The 15,895-nt window shown below is 39.2% G+C and overlaps 1 protein-coding gene across 2 annotated transcripts in view; it reads left to right on the top strand.

Moving 5' to 3' along the window:
- Nucleotides 1–266: 266 nt before the first annotated feature.
- SYT14 (synaptotagmin 14) overlaps nucleotides 267–15,895 on the top strand; it is an 81,167-nt gene continuing 65,538 nt past the window's right edge. For both annotated transcript variants that reach the window (XM_066546475.1, XM_066546474.1), the window contains exons 1-2: nucleotides 267–328; nucleotides 12,242–12,289. In XM_066546475.1, coding sequence (XP_066402572.1) covers nucleotides 316–328; nucleotides 12,242–12,289 — 61 coding nt within the window. In that variant the 5' untranslated portion in view covers nucleotides 267–315. The remainder of the gene's footprint in view (nucleotides 329–12,241; nucleotides 12,290–15,895) is intronic.

Below are 15,895 nucleotides of genomic sequence, written 5' to 3'. Positions count from 1 at the left end.
CAGAGCTTTGGGTTTTATTTCAGCCGCTCGCTTTGAGAAGGAAACCCAGGGAACAGCACCATGGAAAGCGGCGGAGCTTCCCTTGGCGGCCGCCTTTGCCCCGGGGCCCGTGAGGGGCTGAGGGCTGTCGGCGGCAGGGGCGGGGCCGGGCCGGGCGGGGCCGGGCGGCGGCGGGCGGAGTGACGCGCCCCGGCCCCGCCCCGCTCACCTCCCGCCCCGCCCCTGCCGCCGCTCCCGCCTGGCAGCCGCGGCGCCCGGCAGCGCCTCTCCTGCGTGCGCTCCCTCCGCTTGGTACGGCCCACCCCGCCGGGGATCATGGCGATTGATGGTAAGTAGGCCAATAACGGGCTCCTCTCTCTCGCCCCGAACTGCTCCCCTCCCCCAGCCCCCTCCTCTCCCTCTCCTCCCCCGGGCACGGGGAGAGGAGCGGCTCCGGGGGGAGGGAGGGCTCCCACCGCGGCGGGAGGTGGGGGCGCACCGAAGCCGAGCGGGACCCCAGTCGAGGAGGGCGGCGGGAGGGCGCCTCCTCTGCTCCCCGTCCCCCTCGGCCCGGCTGCGGGGGCTACGGGTCAAGGGCTCTTTGATGATGGGGGAGAGGTGCGTGTGGTGCTCCCTCCTCCCGTCTCCGTGCCCGGGAGCCGGGCGGGGTAAATAAATCCTTGGCACGGTGGCCGGCATCCTTCCTTCTCCTCCTCCTCCTCCGCCGCCGCCTGCCCTGGGGATGCCGGGCGTGCGCCCGTGGGCGTCGCGGAGGGGACCCGAGGAGGACGGAGCCGTCCATCCCCCGTGCCGTGAGCCGCCCTTGCTGAGGCGGGGGCGGGCGGCGCAGCCCCCGGCCGGGCTCTGCCGCCCCTGTCCCGGGCTGCCCGGGCCCCCGCATCCCAGCCGGGAAGGTCGGTGCCGGAGGTGCGCAGCCCTGTCCGCCCTCCCCGCAGGGACTTTGCCAACTGCTCTAAAACTCGTTGTCACTCTCCGGGCCCCGGAGTGTCTGAAAACTGAGTCCCCAGGCGAGGGATGCTCCCTGCTCGCCGCCGGTTGCTGGGCGCTAACAGGCTCCATGGGAGCTGCTGTCCGCAGATCTTTCTAGTCATCACTTAGAAACAACAACAAAGCAGCGAGATGTACTAGACACTTGTTGGGTTTGTTTGGAGATGCTCATCTTCAAAGGCAGGGCTTCTGAGCTTTGCTTTGAAGCCTCTCCTCTCAACTCTGAGAGTAATTTTACACCTCGTTAAAAATCCTTAAAAAAACCCAAAAAACCAAACAGAACTTTATTTCTAGCCAGACAAGGACCTAAAGTATACAGCTTTCTCGGCCGAGGTGTTTCTTTCTGAAAGCATCTGTTGTTATAGCTTAAAGGATTTAGGAAAACAGTGGGTATGTGGGGGAAACAAACTGTTCTGGTTTGTTTCGCATGTGGGATGCTTCTCTGCTGTCAGTTTCCCTGGATTAGTAATTCAGGCCTCTGTAAGGAGAAGTTGCACTGATCAAGCAAAGCTGCGTGTTCACCCTGTCTTGGAAGCTGTGCACACCGGGAGTCTGAGCTGGCCAGCTTTGTGTTGGCTGGGTTCTTTTCTGCTGAAAAGTCCTCTTAATATTATCAAGAAGATAGAAAAAAAATTCTGCTGGGTCTGGATGTTTTACATAACTTGAGCTCAGAAAAAAATTATCCTTCAAAATCCGTCTCTGTTTTCATTTTAGGCAGTATTATCCCAGAAATCTGTGAGGATCTGTTAGATCTGAAAATATTCACAATATGTGAAATTCATGTGTAATATTTTCAGGGGATTTAGGGTATTATTTCTTTAAAGTTAAAGCAAATAGCCATGGATGAATAAAGCAATCTAGCCTTTGAAAAGAATGCAACACTTCTTATTATGGCCAGACTTCAGAAATAGCTCAACTGTCCTGTAGATTCTTATTTGAAATATCCAAAATGGGACTTAAACTCCTGAGAAAATTTGGTGCATACTTTATATTTAAATGTGAGGTGGGATTAAAAAACATTCCAGTCATGAAAGTGGTCTGCTGGGTTCTTCCTGAAGACAGCAAATACAATGTATTTTTCTGCTGTAGCCTGTAGCAGGCATGCCTCCTCCTCTTTGTTTTCAGCTGACTGGCTGATTCCTGTAGGGCTGTTGGTAGGTGTTACAATTTTTATTCCTTTCCTTGATGATCTCTCCCTCCTGTAGTGCAACTGTACCTTGCCTTGACTGTAATTTTTAGCAGTACTCTGTTCTGGCCAGCAGTTTAAAAATGTGAGTTTGGGTTGAATATTAACTCTTGAAGGCAACATCAAACCATGGGATTTCTAGTCTAAACTGTCAAAATACAGAATTTGCATTGTGTCAAACTAAATTTGTAAATGTATTTAAGTAAACAGAGAAAATACTTTGCTCAGTTTTAAGGACACTGCATTTGGCCAGATTTTTAATTTGTTTTCTTTGGTTTTGGTAGAAGCAAAGAAAATAAGCAAGATTGAAAACTTCTCTTTGATGAATAAACATAAAATAGTTCAAAACTTCTTCAAAGCAGGACATAGTTGTGAAGAGTGCCCAAAATTAAATAAGCTCAAATTAATATAGAAATTGTTAGCTGCTTTTGCCTTTAAAAGATTCTTAAAAATCTTTTGAAGTACCATTTCCAGTGTCATTTTTTCAGCATACCAGCTTCCAGTGGTTCCAACACTAAACCCCAAAGTTTTGTAAAAGTGAGGTGTTTTGTGTGAAGTGTTACAGAGAACCAGGGTGCCATGGCCAGGGACCCTTTTGGTCAACGTCAGTGGTTTGTTACGCTCACTGACAGACATTTAAAACACAAGTAACTTCATGTAACTAAGTTAACAGCCCTGATCTAGTGATTGCAGGAACTGTGACATCTTTGTCTTTAGAAAGTTCATGTCATGTTAAAACATGTGCCATTTGTATATCTTTATAAGGACATCCAGTTAGAGTTTGCAAGGGTCAGGTAATCTGATTTGTGAGGAAACAACGGACAGCAACTCTATTGGAAAAATTCTGGCTCAAATGAGTTCAAAGAATTGTATTTGCAGTTCTTAGTTTCTCTATAGTTATCCTCCAAAACACAATTAGTATTTACTAGGAGCTCTGTTTTATGATGCAGTGTTATTTATTGCTTAATATTTCTACTTTTTCATAGGGCAGGATTAAGATGAAGAGTATGAGAATGGGGAGCTGTTAAGTATGGTAGAGAGTAAGGCCAAACTGAAAGCAGTAGTAAAACCAGTCTGGTGGGCAGTCTGAGATTAAAATCTTCCCATCTACTCCTGTCCAAGCCTGGGATCTTGTGGCAGTTTGCTTGGAGTGGGGAAGAAAGTTGAGGATTGACTTCTGAGAATCGTTCAGCAGCACTGTGGTAAAGTTCCTCATGGCAGAATTAACTTGGCTGCTCTATGCTGCTTCTCCTCTTTTGAGCAATACCAAAGCTTTGGTGCCTGCCTTAAGAGAAGTCTTTTGAATTGAGGTCTGGGTGAGGAACCAGCAATGGAAACCACACTGCATTGCATGGAGTGGGGGAGGCAAAGAAATATTAGAGGTCACAGGTGGAATGTTTTATAACCTAAGGCAGAGTTGTGTCTCTTGTATATCTTCATGAATCTACTTTTACCAGATTTTTGAGCCACACTTGAACATGCTGTAGTCTAGTGCAGACTATATAAATTTACGTTTCTCAAGGAGGGGAACACATCTGGAGATGAACCTTCTCAGACCGAGCGAAATCTTTTTGATTTTAAACTCTTTCATATGGTTTCCATTGTGAGGAGTTTAGTGCTAACAAATGAGAAGTAGCATTAAAGACAATAATGAGCTGTACAGATAAAAGGAATTTAGCAGAAAAGAAAGAATTACAGTGTGGTGTTGGTGTTGGCATCTAGTAAGTTACTGATAGAGTAATGAGACTAATGGACATGGCTTCCTCTATTTTCCCCCTGTGCTCCTATCAGATTAACACTTCTCCTTCTTGACAGTCAAGGCTTTACCAAGTATATACCTTTTTTATAATTTTGTTCCTGAATGTCTGTGAAGTGTCCTGATCTCTCTGAGATTTCTGAGAAGATTGTCTCCTCCTTTTTCCCCACCTTCCAGCTGCTTGTTTCGCAGCAGGCAGCTGCACCTGTTTGTGCTGTGCAGGGATTTATTAGCTGGTGGGCTCTCCTTGTGCTCAGTGGGACTTGTGTTTCTGTGTATTTGACTGCTGATTTTTATGAAATATTATGTTAGTTTAAAATTAAAATTAAAACTTTCTGACTATTTTGTCTTAAACGAGCCAGAGAATTTGTAAACAATACAAGGATGAGGCAGGAAGTGAACTGTTTAATTATATAACCCTTATTTCCTTGGGAAACAAAAAAATTATGGAATGAACCTACTTTTTGTTTACGGATACAAAAAGAGAGAGTATTTAGAACACTGCTTCATATAGGTCACATGAAAACTATGCCTAGTTGCAGATTTCCAGAATCTAGAAAAGGAAACAACAGAGCAATGATCTGCTTACAGAGCTTAAGTAGGAGTATCATGTGTAGCTTGTAGGTTGAATCTGGCCTGGGGAACAGTTTTGTCTTGACTTCCCAGTTACCTGGGCTGTGCAGGTGTCACTGCAGGCTGCACTAGAAGGGTGTAAGGTGACATGGACATCCTCAAGGTAGTGCTGACCTGAAATGTCAGTAGTGCTTCTGAATCCAAGTTGGTGTGGCCAGGGCAGGGGTTGAGCAGCATCATCAGTATTTAATGAAGCCTAAATATAAGAAGACATATTTTATACTTAGGCCCGCTTTTAAACACATTTGTCAACTGTGTGGTGGATCACATGTCAAGGTATCATACTGGATCAGCCACACAGGATTGTTTTAATGCTGCCTTGTGCTTATCCAGTGACTGGGGGAAACTTCAGTGAGTGTTGCCTGGTATTGTCATTGTAAGGATGATTGCCTGCATTATTTGCTGATGACAGTGAAACCTTGTGCCACAGGCAAAATCACCAGTTTCCTGGTTGGATTGTCTTACACCATCATTGCTGCAGTATTGAATCTATTGAAATAAAGAAAGCTGGCAGGTCTCTTATCTTTTAGATAACAAAGGGGGCAGCTGTTTTTAAAAACCCCACCTAATCTCTAATGTTTTACAGACTTCTTTTTGACAAGTTCCCCGTGGGCTGAGATGAAGCTATCATACTTTATATAAGAACAGTTGATGTGTTCAGTGTGAAATTTTTCTTGAATTCTCCTAATTTTTAACGCCTAGCACTTCTGCAAATTGGAATTCTTGGCTTTCAAGATAGGCATGCAGGAAAGTAAACATGGGGTCATTACCTGATTAAGAATGTTTGCCTATGTTGCCATCCAAATACTGGGAACCTCTTAGAAAGGAAAGAGTTTTGCTGTCTTCCAGAGAACTTTCAAATGTTCTAACCACTAGGTCTTATTTTCTCTTCAGCCTAATTCAGTTATACCTCTTCCAGCCTTTGTAGTGACTGATGCAAGGGATTCACAGCTGATACTCTCAAACTTTTTCCTGAATATGGTCAGGTTCTGAACTGCATAAGGCCAAGGGTCCAGGTTGCATGTAAAAGTTGGAGTGGATTTCAAGTCAGCAATTAATCACTGAACCTCCTAATTTTTGTACGTTTCACTCTTGGAGATGGGAGATGTTTCCTGATTTCTGTGTAAATCTGTTTGTAGAATAAGAAGGGGAAATTTTTCGAGGATTTTGAAAGTTAATTCTAAGACAGCAAGTGAGTGTTGAGTTTGTGAGCTAATTGGTCCCATTCTGCACAGGAGAATAATCTTTGATATGAAAAGGGGTAAATTCAGTATGACTGACACATCTTATGGGTACTTTTGTTCTGTAGGCAAAAATAAGCAGTTTTCCTACCAAGTGGAATCTTTGCAATACAGATTCTTCTTAGTAATTTCCTTTTGTATCACAAACTTACTGCATTATCTGAAATATTTGAAACTATTTCTATGAGTATGTTTTTCTCCATAGATCATAGAGTCATTTTAAAAGAAGAAATGTTTCTCAGTTTACTTTCTCCTGTGAAACTTTGCTCTAGAGTAGTGATTAGTGTTGTTAATTAAAAACAGTAGGAATTTGCTAAAAGTCATACTAATTTTTCATCTTTTTTTTTTTCATCTTTTATTGCTGACATCCTCTTTTTTATTTCCTGAACATTTGATAGCATTGTACCTTGCTTGTCAATGTATGTTTAATATTTTTGTCATTTTCAATGAAGTTGCTTTCGGGTTTTCTTTCTATTTTTCATAAAAGAAAATTATAGGTTTTAGTTTAGTTTAGTTTAGTTTTTTTAGCCATTTATACTGTATGTTTCTATTGCTAGTTTTATTTACTGTATTTCTTCATTTTCACCAGTAAGACTTACCTGAAGAAGAACTTGAGTGAGAACAAAGTGAAATAAAGAACTTACTAATATTATTTTAGTGCTAATTATATTTCACTTGTCAGAAGAGTAGGGAAAGAGAAATTTGTGATCATTATGGGTAGAAAGGAAGCAGAGATAATACTATTTTCATGATGAGAGGAGAAGGTCCCAAATAACCTCTCTACTTTATGACTTAGCTTAAAAAATTCCACCCCTTTTATCTGCTTCCATATAGATGCTTCCATTTATTTTAGTGTGGGTAGGATTGGATGCAAAATTTGTTTGAGAAACAGAAATGGCTATGCTGTTCTTTATCAGTTGTCACTGATTGCTAATTCATTGGTCAGTGTCATTGGTTCTGTTGATTACAAATATAATTTAAAAATTTCATTTTTTCCCATGAAAAAATGTTTTGATGTTTCCCATTACTTTTATAGTTGGATAACAAAACCCAAAATATTCTTAGGACAGGTAGATAACCTATCCTTAGGCTAAAAAATTACTAGATAGGGATCTTTTTAAATAGTGCAAGGAAAGAAGAATATTCTTTACAGTAAGAGTTTGAATCATAAAATCAGAACATAGATATCTGAGTTTTACTCTTCTGGTCTTGAACATGTCTGCTGCTAATTAAGTCTGATAGTTATTTTTCTTATTAGTGGGTTAGACAGTGAGTAATTGTTCTATATTCACCTGTTTAAGTCCACCATCTGTTGTGGGTTTTTTTTTTCAGGTCCAAGAGTCTTAGTCTATTAAATCACTCCTCATATGGAAACCATTTCTTTTTTAACATTTTTATTGACTTCTTTAGGGTCTTTCTCTGTGTCTTCTGTGGTTCTATTTTATTCTTTGAGGTTGTGGGACCAAGAGGAGACCAAAACTGCACAAAATGTAAAAGATGTAAACATATAAATGAGTATATATAATAGCAATTTTTTTTTTACCTTGCTGTCACTCTCCTTATAAATTCAGATGTTGTTTGGTTTTAATTTGCTTTTTGACTAGTTCTCAGCATTCAGCTTTAAGCATTTCTATTATTTGTAGACTAAATTTGTGAAAAAGGATGCTAAAGGAACGCAGAGGTGATTTTACACCATGAGGGAGGATGGGCTAATGATTGTATGTAACCTTTTCAGGAAAAACACTGATGGCAGCTGTAGGATTGCTCTTGTGCAAAAGTCTTCAGCTTTGTTTATTTTCCATTACAGTTGACTGTCTGTTCATCCAAGCCCAGAATTCAGTTCATGACATGAGGCAATTTTTCAAGTAGATTTGTTGGTATATGCAACCCAGAAGTCTTTCATTATAATTGTCTTTTTAAATAAATTTGTAGCATGTTGTATGAAACCCTTAACGTAAGAATGGTTTTGGGTCTCTTGCATTCCTAGCTGAAGCATTAGTGTTTCCACATGCTTAGACACAGTTACTTTAACATTGTGTTGGACTTTTTCACATGTATCCTGTTTTATGTTTCTACACTGTAGCACCCTGTTCTTGCTACTCAGCCTGCTCAGTGTTGTTCTTCCATGCTGGAATGTCGTGGGTTTGGCAAGGGAAAAAATAGTTGTCTATTGTTGAATAAAATGTTAAGTAAACGTTTGTTGAGTGTGATCCAAACTTATGAAAATGCTAATTAAAAAACAATTCTCAGCAGGAAAGTAATTTATCATGTAAAAAGTGCATCCGAAAAATTACACCTGCTGACAAAAGGCTTTTGTGATACGGTGTAATGTTCTGCTGCAGCTACCAACATGGATTTTTTTCTGAAGAATAATGAATTTTATATGCAGCAGCCTAAGTTGCATCACAGTTTTGGTGCTGGAACTGGGACTGTGCACCATGTTTGTGGGTGGATGGAATGTACTCTGGCTGAGTTTATGGATGACACCAGGGAAGGAGTAGTTAATAAGCTGGAGGGCAGGGCTGGCAAGCACGCAGCAAGCTCAGAGTGGGCTGAAGGATCCTCAGAAGCTTGCACTAGGACAGGTGAAGTCCGAGCCCTGCACTAGCAGCTGCAGGCAGGCTGGCTGGGAGCACCTGTGAGCAAAGAGACCTGAGGATCCCGGTGAGCAGCGAGCTGAACATGCACCAGCCATGTGTCTGTGGCCTGGATCCAGCTGTGTTAATCCAGCATGAGAGGCTGACAAACTGGGAGACCTCAGCACAGTGCCACTAAGCTGGGAGGGAACTTAGAGTACCTGACACATGAGGAGAGGCTTAGGAAATACATTTGTGTAGCCTGGGGAGATCTGACAGGCAGTCTTGCAGCCTTTCATTGTGCCTGAGAGATGGACATGGGTTCTTCAGCTGCCCAATGAAAGCATGTGGGCAGTGGGTGTGAGCTACTTCAAGGGGAGTCCTGGCTGGCTGCTAGGGAGAAGTGCTCGCAGTGACAGGGGTCACACCTTCCCCCTGAGAAGCACTGGTACTCCAGAGGTCCTGGAATTGTGGTTGTTGCAGAACATGGCTAGCTGAGGCTCAGAGGAACTTTCTCTAACACTGGTGCTGGTCTGAAGTCTTTGAGAACACCAGATGTCATTCATTCCCAACCCACAGCACTCTATGATAATGCCTGTACTAGATTTTCTTGACCATTATTTTCAGCATCTAGTGGTGAAGTTCCAGCTAAACTCTGAGCATAGTAGACCTTTGAATCTTGAATTGTACTAGTTTGGAAAGACATAAAATTTTGAGTTAATGCAAAATTCAGTATTCATCTTTGATGTACATATTTTCATCTTGTTGCTGCCATAGTCATTTTAGCAAATAGAGACTTGGCATATAAAACCTTTGTCTTTAATTGAGAAAATTAAACTTCATCAGCTGCCTCTGGAAAACATCTGGCCATTCTTTTTGTGTTAAATGTCTGAATGATTTAGATTTTTAGGACCACTAGGTGGATCTTCTTGCTCAAGAAAATGAAAATGTTTTGTTGAATGTGGAGTTCTAAAATTATTTGATCTTTCATTAGTTTTCATTTTACTTCCATTGTCTGACATTATGAAAAGCTCTGTGTACCCAAGTGGGTTTGTTTCTCTTCTCAGATTACATTTTGGACAGAGTATTATGTAGTTTTATATGCAAACTCACTCAAAACCTTAAAATCTTAAATAGGAGATTATGTTCCTAGTCAAGATGGAATTGAACTAATAATAATTTGTGTCTAAATCAAGCATAAATTTTAATTAACCATAACATTATGGTGAACTAATGCTATACTATGATAAATTACCTAAAAATAATATTTAAAGAATAAATTGAAGTGTGTCATGCCACTGAACCTTTGGGATTTGGGGGCTAACCAACACAAACCCACTATTTTCAGACTGAAATGCTAAATTAATGGTTGGCATCTTGCTGTCATGCAAAATGTTTCCATATTTTCAGTTTGTTTTTTTCAGTAACTAGTTTACTAAAGCTGAGAGAATTCTTGGGAGTTGTAAAGATGGAAAAACTTGGGTTTATTTGTTAATCCATGAATAATAGCAAGGTGTGAATTATGTATTAGTTCCACAGTTCTGAGGACCACAGGGAAAGAGAAGAAGCAGTTCAAGTCAATTGAGGATAAAATTTCACATCTTTAATACGTTAATTTAAAATATAAAAGATAATTTCTTTAACTTTTATATTATTTGATGTATTTTTATTTAATGGTTGATTTCCATCCAAAAGCAGTTTGGAAAAAAAGTAATAAATGAATCACCTATTAAAAAAAGAAATAGCATTCCAGCATTTTCTAGGAAAATGAAAAGGAATAAAATCCTGACTGTAAGCTTGTTAAATGGTATGAATTTATTTTGCAACCTTGTGGTCAATAAAAACCAACATGTTGATTAATGTAAATGCTTTATTTGGTGGAACACCAATCTTACATTAGAGGTTGAATGTTTGAGTAAAGACCTCTTGCTTTATAAAACAATAGGTATCAATGTGGAATCCGAATCTAGAATTAGTATTTTGTGATACGATTTCAGACTGGTTGATTTCACTGAGAGCAATGAATATAATTAAAATCTATTGCTGCTCTCTTATCTCAGTGAGTTTTAGGTGAATCCTTATTTTTAACTGTCTGGCATCTGTGTAATGAAAAACAATTTTATTTTTTGCCATAATTTTTATTTTTTCTTCAGTGCCGAATTTAAAACTAACAGGGCAAAAATTCTAGGGAGAAGACTTTCAGTCACTCTTCTGCTTTATCTTTTGTCCCCTAAAGATGATTGCAATGACATTAAAGCAGATTTTAATCTTCTCCCTCTGTCTGGTTTTGGGGTTTTTTTGCGTTTTCTAATGCCTTGTTACTATAAAAGCGGATTATATTTTTAATTTAGTTTTTCTTATGTTTTCCTGTCAAAATCCTTTCTGATTGAAAGTTATGTTGCCTAGCTTCTAGGATGCACCGAAAAGAGGGAATTAGATTGCTATCACAACGGGATTTTGTAAGGGTGATGACTCTACAAAACTCCTGGGGTCCTCAGACTCACTGATACTTAATTTCCCATTCAAGAGTATATTTGAAGCTTGTATTTCGTATTTCTGAGTGTGTTGACATAGAATGAGGATTCTTTTTACTTTCACAGACATTTAATTTTATTTTAGAAGAGTTACATTTTATTCCATTTATTTGATCCTTTTTATCCTTTCTCACTCCAATATATGGATTTCCTACAGTTATTTCTTTAAAGTGTAAATTTATATAGAAATATAGATATTTTTCTAAAGCTTTACAATCCATCTGCTAGTGTTACCAGTTAAGAGTTTGAAGTATTGGTTGATATAATTACATGCTGTATTGTATGTCATAATTAATTTATTATGGAATGGAGGAGAGTAGTAAGTGCTGTATAATGTATTTCCATATTTTTGAGATGGGGAGAATTTTGTTACCTAAAGCTTGTTTTAGTGCATTTTGAAGTGTCTGGAGCCAAGGAGTTATTAATGGATATGAAATAAATATTTTGTGAGGTTTTGAAACACTGTTTTGTATTTTCATGAGATTGCAGAGAACTGGGTATGAAATCCCAGACAGTTCCCCTCAGTTCTGTATTTGCATCCATGCACTCTTGTTGTCAGTGGAAAAAGGCTGAGTTGGTTAGGGTGTACTTAAGAGAAGCCATAGCTTGATGTAGTTTGGAATTTTAAGGTTTGATTATGGGGCATATAAGTCCAAAATATTTCTATTTTAGATATTAAATGTGTTGGTGTTTTGTTTACAAGCTGTAATTCCAATTAAAATGGTCTTTATATAAATGTGAAAAAAGCGTAGTATTTCTAGCAACAATTTTATTATTCGTGAATGAATATCTCAAGGTCTATACTGCTGATTTTTTAATTTAAAAAATATCTAAAGGAGAAATTCTGGGCAAACCAAGTATTTGTTAATAGGGTTGTTTTTTAGGCTTTGTTTGTTTGTTTGTTTTTTAACGTGGAAGGTAATCATAATGTTATTTTGGCATTTTGTTCTATTGGAATTTTTTTATATTTTCACAATTCTTCCATAGATGCCATTCTATAGGGTAATTCTCTCCAGGAAATTATGCTTATACTTGGGAAATATTAGTGTGGCTTCAGATAAGGTTCTTGCTTTTATAATTTTACCTGTATAAACTCAGTGTAAAGCTCTTCAAACTGTACCTTAATATTAGCAATATTAAGCCCAATATACATTTATTGTTTTTTCCAAAGGATTTAATGTATAATTTCAAAATTTGTCAAGGCAATCTTCTGCATTTTTATTAATTGACAGAGTTTTGGAACTTTCTTTTTCACTGTTTATAAGCCTTATAAAGAAATTAAATACATTTTATTTGTTACTGTGTTCTAATGGTGTATTTCCACACAGGTGGAGAACGAACTTGTGGTGTACATGAACTGATCTGCATCAGAAAAGGTAAGCAATAATTTGTGCAAGTGATTAGTGCAATTGCAAGGTAAGCAATAATTTGTGCAATTCCTTAGCTTGTGAATATTCCTGGTAAGAAATCTGCTGCCTAGTGTTATGGTCTGTCTTTTTGTGGATCTTAGTGCTGCATTTTTGTGTTGCAGAATCATTTGATACTGACAATGTCAATAGGAAAAAATAGTGAAATTATAAAATAAAATTTGATTTTTCACAAGAGGGAAAAATGTGCTCTTCCAAAATTCACTGAGTTACATGGAATTTGTTAATATTGTTTTGCTGTGATGGGTAACCATGGAAACTTTAATCTTCACTTTATCCAGATATTTGTATGATTTTATGATTTTCATTATTAATGGAAAGTTGTGAGGATCTTTTAAAAAACTGATGTAATGAACTGTCAATCTCTGCCTCTGATTTCAGGTGAGATCCTAATGACTCAAACTTCTTTGCTGACAGCTGCAGCAATAGTGAAACCAGCAGCTGAGAGAGCACAGAGCAGAGCTGTGCTCCAGGGAAGGCTCTTACAGCTCAAAGCTGAGCTACAGTGACTGAAGTTGGAGCTCAACAGAACAGCTCAGCTGATGTAAAGGCCAGATACACTTTTCTGTCCCTTCTGGCAGCCCTATGCTCCCTCCTGCAGCATTGCTGTTGAATTTCTGTCTTCTCATCTGAAAGCTAAGCCAAAAAAAAGGGTTTCTTCAAGGATTAGTTCCTTGAATTGAGTCTGGGTTAGGTCAGAAGAGTCTCAGTGCTTTCAAAAGGAAGGAGTAAAAAAATGTGGTGGGAGAGGAGTAAAACTGCAAGACTCTTTTGACAACAACTTAGTCTCAGACTGCCTCTGTAGTATTGTCAAACCACATCATACTCTGTGGGAAGAAATCTTGTTTGTCCTCTTCGTTTCCATTGCATTCACTGAGACATTTTGGTAAAATTGTTTGGCTTTGTTGAAACATATATTTAACAATGCCTAACTTCAGAATTAAATCTACCAGTTAAGGTCAGAATAGCTTTATGGTCACAAGTAATCTTTTCCAAGTATCTGTTGAAAGAATTTTTGAGTGTGTATGTGTTACAGTTCTGTAATTAAGAACATTTCTCCACTTCTCAAAACTGTGAATCATTTAGATCTTGCTTTTATAAAATTCTTTCCCATTTTGGAGGAGAAGTGATTTTTTTCTTTTTATTGCTGTCTCTCTTTTTCTGTTGACAGATAAGGTGGTACACACAGTGCTCTGTATTCCTTCTGTAATAGCTGCTATTTATCTTTCTGAATTGGGAAACTCATTGGAATTTCAGAAAGCCTTCTGATGAACTTTCAAGAGCTGTTAATCTTGCTAATCCTTATTTATTTTAGGATACTGTACTGATTTTAAGAAAAACAAATTTATCATCTTCTTGGAGACACTGCTGTATGGTTTTCATGTTAGTTGCTGGGAAGTTAAATTGAAAAGATGTGTTGTTTGTTTTTTTAAGATTTTGTATTATATTTGAGCATTGAATTCTAAGCTCTGTTAGCCATTGATACAATAAATTAAATAAAAATAGCATAGAACTTGTGTTTTAGCATTGGTGGTTATAAATTAGGCTAGGGGTAAGTGTGATTAAAAGAGAAATATCCTTTAAGTGCTATTTATACTTGCATTATGTTGGGTTTCTTTTTAGGTCATATGAGTTTCCATGTACATTCTAACCTTGTGTGTCCCTGTGTTACTGAAAAATTTCTCCTTATGGTACACAGATTTGGTGGATTCCTGTCTGTCTTCACTCCTTACTTGAAGTGCACCTTTAAAGCAGGAGGAGATTGCCATTGTACTGCAAATCTTCCATTCATGTGGACTTTTGGTTACTTTACACCTTCTGATGCACAATCAAGATGCTTTTATTGTCTGACCAAGGCTCCTAAGGATTACTTTATTTGCCAGTTGTCCAGCCCTGCTTGCTTACCAGGATGAGATTGCAGGCTCAAGATCTCTATTGACATCCTCAGAATAGGAAGGCATTTCCAAGCTGAGAGTTCCTGGCTGCAAGCAGTCTCAAGCTGGTCAAATCAGACCTTCCAGCTTTGTCCTTAATGTCACTGAGTGCTCATGTCAAGCTTATACAGGATGGAGTTTCCCATCTCTTGGCTGTGCCCTGAAAGCTAAGCTGTTTTTTGGTCTGTGAGCTCACAGTAGAAGTTGAATGGGCAGATTAAGTGTTCACACTTACACATGGGGCATTCTTGTCTGGTGCTGGGTAAGGTTGCAGTGTGCCCTTCTCCTTTTTCTCTGGTGTCTCTGTGACTGTGGCACCAGGAGAGGACATTCCAGCACTCCTGGCATTCATCCCCTCCCTCATTTTCATCGCCTGCTGTCTGTGAGGCTTTGAGAGCTGGTGGTGTTTGACAAAATGGTTCTCCATTTGCTATTTGCCTGAAAGCCTCTTGTGCTTTCTGCCAGGGGATGGTGGGTGACTGTGACTGGAGTTAGAATGTCTGTGTGGAACCTCTGAAAGAAACATTAGTAGTAAATAGCTTGCATTAAGGAACTGGAGTTTTGCAGTGTACATTTGTGCTTTGCTTGTCTGTCCATCTTTCTTACAGTGCTTCCAAGTACATGGCTGTTGAGAAGCAACTAATAGGATAAACAGTGATGTTCCATCTTTTTTTTTCCTGCACTGAATAGGGAAAAGGGGAAAGTAAGCATGCAAGTAAGCATGTGTCTTCTATGAATAATACATGGGAAAACTTTCCGGTTTCAAGTGATGGAATGTAATTACAATTTATATGGGGATTATATGACTTGAAGAACACCTATTGCTGGTGGTTAATTTTTCTTTCTAGTCAGTGAGGTAATGCATTCCTAAATTGTATTTTTCTTGCCTGCCCTTTCATTTTTTTGCTAGGAAAATAGGAACCTTGGAGTATCAGGTGATGAAATGTGGAAAGGGACCAGAAAGGTCTTCAAAGCTGTGACTACACAATTTAGCTCAAATAACATAATGAAAACTTCTTAGCTGTAGTTGAAGGCATAGCTTAAAAGCAAAACCTAAGCCTTAAAAAGGAAATGTCTGCTCTAAGATTATTCAGCTGTAAAAATGAAATATCTTGAAACCTCAAATTTGCTAGTTTTTAGGTTTTGTATTTCTCAGATTATATCAGTTTAAATGATAGACTCAGAGGTGTGCAAGTACCAATGAAGTTATAACGTTCATTGAATATCTGAGATTATGTCAGTTCTATTGCAAATATGATCCCAGTATGGTATTGATACAGGACTCTGGTTTGCTACCCAAAGATGTAGCCATTGTCTGGCACAGGCCTCCTCCTCCTGTGCCACATTAATGTTGCTACAGTTTTGTAGTTGCCCAAGAGAGACTGTGGTGGGTCCCCCTCTATGCTGCACAAGAAGGATTGCAATACTTTTATAGGGTTTTTTACTTGGTTTCCTTTTAGCAAGTTCATACATTTTTGAGAAGAATCTGCAAAAAGCTGATCAGGAGTAAGGAGACTAATAGGCTTTTCTGGAAAGCCTTAAAAACTAATTCTTATGTATTTTTAAAGAGGCTTCCTCTAAATGCATAAATATAGGGAGCGTGTGTCCTGAAAATGGGAGT

Source organism: Molothrus aeneus, chromosome 3 (genome assembly GCF_037042795.1).
Source record: "Molothrus aeneus isolate 106 chromosome 3, BPBGC_Maene_1.0, whole genome shotgun sequence".
NCBI classification, from domain to species: domain Eukaryota; kingdom Metazoa; phylum Chordata; class Aves; order Passeriformes; family Icteridae; genus Molothrus; species Molothrus aeneus.
This window is presented reverse-complemented; position numbering and strand designations above follow the sequence as displayed.